This window comes from Solanum tuberosum, unplaced genomic scaffold (assembly GCF_000226075.1).
Source record: "Solanum tuberosum cultivar DM 1-3 516 R44 unplaced genomic scaffold, SolTub_3.0 scf00348, whole genome shotgun sequence".
Taxonomy (NCBI): domain Eukaryota; kingdom Viridiplantae; phylum Streptophyta; class Magnoliopsida; order Solanales; family Solanaceae; genus Solanum; species Solanum tuberosum.
The window spans coordinates 315267-326517 of record NW_006239285.1 but is presented as its reverse complement, the minus strand read 5'-3'; the positions used below and the strand labels follow the sequence as shown (position 1 = coordinate 326517).

The 11251-nt window shown below is 31.1% G+C and overlaps 1 protein-coding gene across 1 annotated transcript in view; it reads right to left on the bottom strand.

The window, feature by feature from the left end:
- Positions 1-7012: 7012 nt before the first annotated feature.
- The window catches only part of LOC107063452 (putative two-component response regulator ARR13), a 14576-nt gene continuing 10337 nt past the window's right edge, over positions 7013-11251 (bottom strand). Inside the window, exons 9-13 of the mRNA XM_015315355.1 lie at positions 9756-9830; positions 9029-9106; positions 8658-8735; positions 8141-8218; positions 7013-7285 (exon numbers count right to left, since the gene is read on the bottom strand). Of these exons, the coding sequence (XP_015170841.1) occupies positions 7280-7285; positions 8141-8218; positions 8658-8735; positions 9029-9106; positions 9756-9830 (315 nt within the window). The 3' untranslated portion in view covers positions 7013-7279. The remainder of the gene's footprint in view (positions 7286-8140; positions 8219-8657; positions 8736-9028; positions 9107-9755; positions 9831-11251) is intronic.

Genomic DNA, 11251 nt, shown 5'->3' with positions numbered 1-11251 from the left:
AAAGAGTTGGCTAAGGAAGTGCACAAACTTACATATTTGGGAGTCTGTTTGTAAGATTCCAGTAAAGATGGAGTCGTTGTGATGAGTGGGGCTGAATCATCATTAGTGTCAGAAGTGAAGCAGAAGCAAGACAAATACCCCCACCTTACTTGGACTAATGGAAAATGTTCATAAGTAGAAAATAATGACTTTTGAACAAGGGGGAGATGTCATTTCAGAAAGGTTTGGGTTCAAGGTAAGCCTTAGTACTCATTTTCTTTCTCAGACAGATGGTCAAGAGGAGTACACTATTCAGACCTTAGTGGATATGTTGATAACATGTGTGTTGGATTTCAAAGGGAATTGGAATGAGCACTTGCCTCTTATAGTGTTTGCACCAATATTCAGATGGCTTCTTATGAGGCTCTTTATGGGAAAAGATGTAGATCTCCTATTGGTTGGTTTGAGGTTGGTGAAGTTAAGTTGATAGGGCCAGAGTTGGTTCATCAATCCATGGAGAAGGTGAAGATAATTCAAGAGAGGTTGAGGACAGCGCAGAGTTGTCAAAAATCCTATACAAATGTTAGAAATAGAGACTTCAAGTTTGAGGTTGATGATTGGGTATATTTGAGAATTTTACCCATAAAGAGTGTTATGAGATTTGGTAAGAAAGGAAAACTCAGTCCCCGATACATTGGTCCTTACAGAATATCTAATATAATTGGTAATGATGCTTATGAGTTAGAACTACCACAAGAGTTAGCAACAGTACATTGATATTTCATATTTCCATGCTAAAGAAGTGTTTGGGCGAACCTTCCCTTATTGTTCCTACCAAGAATATTGGTATCAAGGAAAGTCTATTTTATGAGGAGATTCTCATTTAGATCCTTGATCTTCAGGTTCACAAGTTGAGAACCAAAGAGGTTGCATCAGTTAAAGTCTTGTGAAAAAATTAGTTTGTTGAGGAGGGTACATGGGAGGCCAAGGAAGATATGAAGAAGAGATACCCTCATCAATTTTCCTCCAATTTAGTTCCAGTCTAAGGTATTAACTATTCCTAAAGTAATCATTCAAATCAGTCCCTCCTTCAGTGTTTTGAGTTCATGAGTTTTATGTGTATTTTGCTTTAAATTGGGTTGTTAAACATTTCCCTACCCTTTCCATTCTTAGTTCATCCAACATTCGAGGACGAATGATTCCAAGGAGGAGATATTGTAATGCCCCAAAAATTTCTAAGCTAAGGTTCAAACCATTCTTTATTTACAAGTAAGGTCGTATCATGTGATTCTTCAATTTATCTTAGGTGTAAAGTTCAATTCCTTAGTGTGGGAATGTAGTTGGATATGAATTAAGGTCACAAGAACCCCCTAGCACAAAGTTGAGTTGAAAGTTTCCTTACGGATTAAGTTTTGACATAAGATTCTACTTAGGTCAACTTGAAACGATCCTATCTCCTAGCAAAAAATTAATTAGGTAACCTATCACCTATCAAAATGAAGCTCTATCATTCCTCCTTCCAACACCACCAATTTTTCCTCATTTCACTTTTGGAGTAAATGATTATGACTATTTTATCATAGACAACAGCACTAGAGTTTGCTGAGTCAATTCCTACGAATTGCTTCTATGAACCGTAGAAATTTCGATGATTGTACTGTAAATTGGTAGAATACTTCACAGAAGTCAAATTCTGGGGTCGTATTCCAACGAATTCATCTACAACTCGTACAAAATCCTACGGGTCATAATTTGGACCCGTCGAATAAGTTTTTGAGCCTTAAATTAAATATGAATTACACGGATGGGGCCTATGGTCCATAGAATAAACCACAAACAGTAGATGACCCCATAGAAGGTTTTTGTCAGTTTTTAAGAGGGATAGCTCAGTCTTTTCCCACCCCTTCTAATCCTAAACCACAATGTTTTTACACCTAGTTAAGGGTTCAAACAGTGTTAATCAATCTTTTTACGTTCATTAACACTCCCCAAGTCTTAGAGCAATGATCTAAGAAGAGAAAGCTAAGGTTTTAAAGTTGATCTCTAAGTTTCCCCCAAGAACATCATTCTTCCAGATATGTAAGGCTACTCATAGTGATGAACTGAATCCTTCCTCACGCCCTACGTCTACTTTCTATCAGTAAAGCATAATTTAGGGTTACATTCTTGGTTTTGATTATTCTTGAGATGAGTTTTGTTGTTGAGTTCTGAGTAATATTTCTGATTTTTGAGTTGTTATATCTTGCATTGACATTCTTGAGTTGATTGTTTTTCGGCATGAACTCTATTATTGAGTTATTCTTAAAGAGGAACTTTTGAGTAATTACCTCAAAACAGAGAAAGAGTATTTTTACTTGAGCATGAGTATATATTTATTGGGAGTAGTATTAAGCACCGATATGGGGATGAGTTCAGAAAACTCACATTCCTCATAAACCATCTAGCCAACATGGGCTAAGGATGTACTTTTTAGAAGACTCCTTATTTCTTTCGACCATAGCTTGAGTTGATCCACTTAGTTGAGATGTTCTATATCCCAACAAGGTATAGGACAGTTCTAGCAATGTGGGCAAGACATTATATCATTATGTTACTCATAGTGATGGTTGTTGGTTGCAGAATCTCCCAAATAGAGTTTAAAATGTATTTTTTTTATCATATCACTTAATATGTTGAGTAGATGAGTAAGTATTGGTAAAGTTTAAATTATTTCACTCCTTTATTTCTTTACATTCGGTTTAGTATATATCTATATCGATTGCAACCCTTTTATTCAATCATTTTGCTTTGACTATGTTACATACTCGTGCCTTCAGTGTAATGGTGTCATTCAACCTACACCTTTTTATCATGAAGATACAAGTGTTCATGATCATCAACATGTGCTTCATTGAGATCAATTTGCACTCCTAGTTAGTTTTTGATGAGCCTCCTTGATTTCTGGAGGTCTCCGCTTTTTTGTTTTAGTTAGTTTCTTTGAAGTGTCGTGGGTCTTGTCCCGACATCCGTCTTTAACAATTGAGGCTTCGTAGATAGTTGGTTTTGAGTATGTTTTCGGTATTCCTTTGTTAAAATGTTTTTCAACTATTGTTGTTTTTAGAGTATTTTGAGACAGTTGAGTACTTTGAGATTAAATGGTTTGATTTTGTTTTAAAGTCTAATTTGGCTTGAGTTAATCTTCCGCTAAGTAGTTAGCCAGACCAAGGGTTCACTTGGGATCAACAATGGTTCTCAAGTGTCGGCCATGTCCAGGGCATAGGCTCGGGTTGTAACATTTTCTTACCAATGTTAGTACATAAATTCGAGCTCTTTTTTTTTAATATTTTCCATCCGGTGTCCAGCACCCAGATTGGTGCCCCTCTAAATTTGAATTCGCGCCGGAAAATCCTACATTAAGGGGTAAAGTGCTCCCTAACGAAGGAGACTCCATTCCCGGGGGGACTCGAACCCGAGAGCTCTGGTTAAGGATGAAAGATTACTTATCACTCTACCACAAACTCTTTTTCTTGATGCTACTCCCACACCAACTCCAATTTTGCCTGCCATGGCACATTGCCCTAATGACAAGGATCCAAGTTGTGGAGGATGATACAAGCTTCGAAATTGCATAAGTCTCCAATATTCCCGATAAGTTTTGTTCCTTACAGTTATTCCATTCTAAAGTTTTGTCCTTTTTTTTTTTAGAAAAACGATTCTTTTCTTATTCATCTATTTTGTATTCTTTATCATATTACTTATTTCATCAATTGCTAGTTCTCTTTTCTCATTTTTTGATAGGAATACATTCATCAGGATACATTTTAAATTTTAAAATATAGTAATACTATAATAATTATTTTACTAATTACGTTTTCTTGTAAAAATTCATTGATGGTTTCCTTTAATTTTATCGATTTGTGGAGTTCATATTTACATGGCATAAAAGTAAATTTTGTTTAACTATGTCAATTTTCTTAATGATAAATTTAGTTGAGTGATTTTATTGATACAAAATAAAGTTCGATGACTTTTCTAGATAAACTCTCAAGTTGAGTGACCTTAGATACCTCTTCAGATATTAACCAACTACATTGGCGATATTTAGACATACACTAGCTTTTCGCACACATTCAAAATTATTCTTGGAAAATAAGTCATTTTGAATAGGTTAATTGATAAGGATGAAAGGTATATAGTTTATATATTTCATTCGTTTATTGGTTTGTAACCTATACCTGCTTGATTTAGTGAAGTTTTTAATCTAAAATTTAAACTTGATTCTTCAGTACTAAAATAACATGTTTGACCTCATAAAAGAAATTTGTGGAGATAGAGAATTGATCAATTAATAGAAGAGTTTATTACTCAATGGCTCTTTTGGTCAATTCAAATTCTCTTCAATTAAAGAAATGCTAATTGTGTTGGACTAATTATTTGCACTTGATGTGTCATTTTAAGTATCCATCTTATAAATTAATTAAGCAAACATCCAACGTAATCCTTGAACATACATGTGTAATGCACGTAAAGACAAATTTATAGACAAAACTTTTATTTTTTATTAAACTTTGTGACTAGTCAAACATGTCCAATAAGTTAAATTTTCTATGTCAAGTACATACCATGAGTTTCCAATTTTCTCATTGTTGCAGAAATACAAATGGCAAAAGGCAAATACAGTTGGAAAAAAAGTGACAAGTGGAATGGGTCTTGTCAATACTTTTACAAATGTAATTATCATTGCAAGCACTACTATAGAGCTAAATATGACATCGGTAAGAAGTACAAACCATGAGGTCACAAATATTACTGGGCAAAATATGTTTGCTACAACTACTCACCTTGCCACTACTAAGACACTTCCACTATCTCATGGCATGGCTTTGACTAAGAAGCTATCTATTTTATGTGTGTAACAATATAATAAGGCTGATTTATGTGTGTAAACTATTTTGGCCAAGATTTGCGTTATGAACAATTGTATTGTTTGCTTTTCTATGATATTAATTGATGTGAACTAAGGTATTTTTTATATCAATAATTAGTGTGTATAGTATCATGCAAGGCTAACCTAAAATGTGTAATAACTATATGACTCGACATACATGTGTAAGGCACGTGAAGACAAATTTATAGACAAACATTGAAAAGTCAGATAGATTAGAAAATTTTGAAAATATCTAATTTCAAAATATTTTTCGTGTGAATGAGAGATTCATGCTAGTAACTAGAAGAAAAAAGGGAACCACTTCTTTTGGAGTAATTTTAAAGTAAGTATAACACCCTACAATTTTTAAGGAAAGATTAAAACCATTCTTCATATACGTAAAGGCCATATCCAATTATTTATAATTTTTATGGGTATGCCAAGGCACATTCCATAGTGTGGGAAGTGTAACTATGTGGTTGAGGGTCACAAGGGACTTCTTGCACTAAGTCGAGTTCAAAACATTTCTACTGGCTAAGTTTTTCACATGAGATCACACAAGGGTAAACTACAAACGACCATAACTCTGAGATAGACTAATTTACCAAAGACGCTCCAACCTGGAAGTGTGTGATGGATAGAGTGACGTCCCATCACAAGTGTAACAGCCCGTCACACTTGACCAGTAGTGTCATTGTTTTGCAAGTTTTGATTATATGTTTTAAATACTCATCTATTAAAGTTTCCGTGTATCCTATTGAGTCGTATGTACCATAGTCAGCTACACCAAGGATTCGCTTGGGGACCAGCAATGGTTCTCGAGTATCGGCCATGTCCAGGGTGTAGGCCCCGGGCGTGACACAAAATCATGTCAAGAACTAATAAGAATGACAATAAAAAATCTTGCTAAACATAAAAAGGAAATACAGCAATCAAAATACATAATCATGAGTAAGTAAGTTCAAAAAATCATGCAATTGGATCCTAAAAATGGCAAAATTGGAAGTGGGTTTAAAAACCCTAATTATGGAACGAAATTCATAAACATTTAGAAGTTTTGGACATGAGGATGAAAGAAATTGTTCATTGGTGTCCTACATACCTTAGTAGAGAGGCTTGATGGAAGAATCTTGGAAGAAGAACGGCAACCTTGGTATTTCAGCATAGAATTTTAGAAGTAAATGAGAGGACTTAATTTTGAAAAACTAATTTGCTACACGTTTATGGCCATTTAGATAAACACTTGAAGATTTTTAGGACAAAAATACCCCAAAAATTACATAATTGGAGCTGCCCGACGAAATTTTATTCAAGTGGGCAGTGAGGTCCCCTTTCTCTCCATATCGAGGAGCCATCGCGGAACGGTTGTTAGGTTAAAGCATCTCTAGTAAATCAGTCATAATATCTTACTCTGAACTCGAATTGATGCAATCTTGGCGGCGTTGAAAAGAATACTCATAGACCTTTAGTTTCATACATTATGAGTCACTTAACTCTTTATAATCTAAAATATATAGTCATTTGAAGTTACTCTTACATGAACTCATGCGAAAACTTAGCCGATAGAAATGCATTGAACTTTGATTGGTGTTTGAGGTACCTTAGGACCCTAAACTACATACGATACACTTACTACACTTAATAGAGAACCTTAAAATAATGTAAAACTTAAAAATCATCAGATTCGGACTTATATGCATACGGAGGATGATTCGAATCTCTGCTAAGAAGTTGTGGGGCTTTACAAATTCCTTAACTACCAATTACAACTAAGTAACACACTTGTGATATGATATCATTTTATTGTTGCCAAAACAAAGAAAATGATAAATGAAAATACGATTTTATATGTGTTAATTTTATAATCTATAACTTAACTATATGTTCTAACCTACTATACAACTTTATATTACAATGTGCCTTCGTAATAATAATATTTATATCAAATGCTAATCCATTAAAATGTAGTAATACTAATTTTGTAATAATTTACATGAAATATATATTAGTAATAATACAAATTTCATAATATTGTTTATATAAAAGTGAATGATTTTCTTACTTTTCAATTGGTGACCACATAATAAGACAAGATCACCCATGCATACTAATAAAAACAGACTCAAATGTATGAAGTATGAAAACTCAAAACACATACTACTACTTGAAAATATAACTGGATTACACAAAAGAAAGTGAAAACTAAAAGGTAGTGAAATTATGAAGTTTGGTAAATTTGTTTCCATATCTAGAGAGGGGATGCAGCAAATGACCATATCCGGCAACAGATTTAACACAAAGTCACCTAACAACGAAAGCTCCACATTGAAAGAAGACACCTCCAAAATTCATATTCATAATTCACAGACATCTGATCAATATTCCTCCGAAATTTCATAGCTACACAGTGAAAGAACATACCAAAAGTTATAAGCATATTTCCTGACAATTATTTTCACTATGCATTCAGAAATTAGGACATAGTTTTGAGTTTCATTATATAATCATCTCATACAAAAATAATTTAAACTTTCATATAACAAAGGTTGATCATTCATATTCTACATAAATTTAAGAAATTACCAAATTCAAAATTTACCAGTCAAGTTTTTTATCAACTCGATTATCTAAAAATATATAACCATATCCACTAATTAACTAGGGAAAGTACTGGGTAAACTGAACAAAATTTGTAGAGAAAACATGATAGTGTGTACAAGTTTTTAACTTTTCTTAACTCTATAAATAATATTTTTCTATATAACAAAACATAGATACATGAGAAACTACCTCAAGTTCTAAATTTTGGGGAACATAATGTCATTGAAACGATCTTTCCTCTGTAATAATTCCTCTATAATTTTCTTTCTATATAGTGAAATAAGATATTAAAAGTTGTAAGAATATTTACTGAAAATATTTTAATTATGTATTAACAAGTTTTGATATAGTCACAAGTTTTGTTATTAAAATATCTTATACAACATAAATTTAACATTATATAACAGAGGTCAATTATTTGTCTATAAAAATGTTAGTAATGTAATTAAAAATTTACCAATCAAATTATTTTTTAACTCGTTTACCTTCAAATATACTACCATCGCCACTAGTTAACCAGTGGAGGGAAAATTGGTAAAAGATAGACAGAGAAAAGAAAAATAATAGTGTGTACAATTTTTCTTATTCTCAACTTTGTAAATATAGATATTGAATATAGTATACTATTACTAGAGATAAGTAGATGAAAATTACCTGAGGTTCCAAATCCACGAAAGAATTACAGAGATTGAATGGACTTTTATCTACAGTAATATCACCATGATTGTTTTGCTACATAGTTAAATAAGACACCAAAAGTTGTAAGTACATTTCATGAAAATTATTTTCACACAATTTATTCACAAGTTACTATATATAATTTTGATATTTAAATTTGGATTATCTTACTCAATACATATTTAACCAGTCATATAATAAAAGTTGGGCATTTGTACACTACAAAAAGGTAAGTAAAAATTAATTAATCAAAATTATTCCAAAATTCTTTCACCTCAAAATACAATCATCTCAACTAATTAACTAGAGTAATGAAAGTGGGTGGAAAGAATCAAGAAAAGAGAATTGTTCGGATGGTAACCATCACTCGAATATTACTAATGAAAAGAAAAATGACAGTGTGTGCAAAAATTCTTAATTAATAAAACTTTATGATAAGAACATATTTAGAACATAATGCTCTATTATCAAACATAGGTCTATGAGAAACTACCTCAAGTTCTGGATGTGAAGGATTACAGTTGAGTTGGAAGGATCCTTCCTCTATAGTAATACCTCTGTGATTGTCTTGCTACACATTGAAATAAAACTCTAAATGTTGTAAGCATATTTATCGTCAATTATTTGCGCTATATATTCACAGTAATGATATAGTTTGTAGTTTCATTATCAAATTATTCTATGCATCACAAAATTAACCTTTCATATAACAAAAGTTGATCGTATGTTTTCTACAATAATTTAAGTAATAATTAAATAAAAAATTAACCAATCAAATTACAACATTTTTATTTCTCTCAACTTTGTAAGTATATTTTTAAATTATATTAATCTATGACCAAACATATGGATATGAAAATTTACCTGAGGTTCTGAATTCGGGAGAACATCACAGAGATTGAACAATATTTCATCTACAGTAATATCACCATAATTGTTTTGCTACATAGTGAAATAAGACACCAAAATTGTAAGAGCGTTCATAAAGAACAACTAGTGAACAAAAAAATAATAGTGTTTACAAATATTCTTAATTAATAGAAGTTTATTGTAATTAAATTTTCTGAACATAATCCACTATTATCAAACATAGGTAAATCTCCCTAATTTTCTTGCTACACATTGAAAAAAGATATCAAAAGTTACAAGTATGCTTACTGATAATTATTTGCACTATGTATTTACAGGTTATGTCATTATTGAATTATTTTATCTATCATAAAATTAATGATTTTCATATAACAAGAGCCGTTCATATATGTTTTACAAAAAATTAAGAAATAAAATTAAAAATTAACCAGTCAAATTGCTTGTGAACCCTTTCACCTCGAACAAATATCTTAAATTTATGCTCTAAAATATCTAAGAACAACTAAATTGAAGTCAATATGCCAACTGTTAGGAAAATGCATTCATCTCAAAATATAAAATCATCTCTACTAATCAATTGGGGAGGAAAAGTTGTTAAATGGATAACAGAGTGAAGAGAAAAATGATAGTTATACAAACTTTATTAATATTTTTTTATTTAGTAAATTATATATTCAAAGTTTAATGTTCGTTGACTAGACATAAATATATTAAAAGTTACCTCAAATTCCAAATTGGGGGAGAGGTATTGGTGCTGGGACGATATTTCCTCTGTAATAACATCATAATGTTTTTCCTATACAACAAAATAAGACATCAAAAGTAATAAGTACATCCAGTTAAGTTATTTGTGAACTTGTTTACCTCAAATGCACTATTATCTTCACAAATTAATTGGTGGAGGAAAAGTGGGTGAAATGAACAATAAATGATGAAGAGAAAAATAATAGTGTGTACAATCTATGTTTATTCTCTCAACTCTATAAGTATATTTTTAGGATATAGTATTTTATGAGCAAATATATGTATATAAAAATCTATATGAGGTTTTGAATTCGAGAAAAGTCACAAATTATTATAACCCGATAAAAAAAAGTAATGACAGGTCCCCATACATCAGAGTGAACTAACTCAAATAGTACACTACAATGACACGATCCTTCAGCTACAGTAATACCATTGTAGTTATTTTGCTAGATAGTGAAATAAACATCAGAAGTTGTAGGTACATTTCATAAAACTATTTTCACACTATTTATTGCAAGTTAGGATGTAATTTTAATATTTAATTTTACATTATTTTATTCAACACATATTTAACCACCCATATAACAAAAGTTGATCATTTGTACTTTACAAAGGATAAGAAAAAAGTAATTGAAAGTTGATCATTCATATTATTTAGAAACTTTATCACCACAAAATATACATTCATCTCAACTAATTAACTAGATGAGTGAAAGTTGATAAAAACAACTAGTAAAGAGAAAATTGATAGTATGCACAAAAAATATTAATTCATAGAATTTAATCGTAAATACATTTTCGAAGTTGTGAGTGCTGAAAAATTTTACTATGGGTGAGGCCCAACCAACCAAAGTTGGAAGAGGCTCCACCCATTTTTTGACATGTGGATCGTGGGGCCCAAATTATTAGTTAAGGCTAAAAAATGAAACCAAAAGGAGAGAGAATGTAAAGTTTGAGTAGGAATTGCAAGATAATTGTGGGGCCCATATTGTACTTGTTTCATTTCCTTACTTTTTCTCTTTCCATTTTAATCTTTTCTTATACTTCTTTCTTTCTTACTTGCATTTTCTTTGTTTGCTTGCCAACTCTCTTTGTAATTTTATTTTAATAGAAAGAAACTTTAGAACTCATCGACGGATATATATATACATATATATATATAATATAATAATAATATATCAGATGAAATTAAATTATTATTTTTTAAATAAATTCAAAGAGATTGAAGATAGTGAAACTAAAATAAATAAATTGACTCACAAAAATGTAAAAATTCATATAATCAACCAATTGAGCTACTAAAATTCATTCGGTATTATTTATTACAAAATTCACAATTTAATTTTAATTATTTAAATTTTAGTCATTAATTTAATTTTTGAGATTTTCAATTTTAACCACCCAATTCTTAATTGCCTTGTAACTCTTCTTAATACACTCTATTTTAATTATCTAAAATAAATAATAATT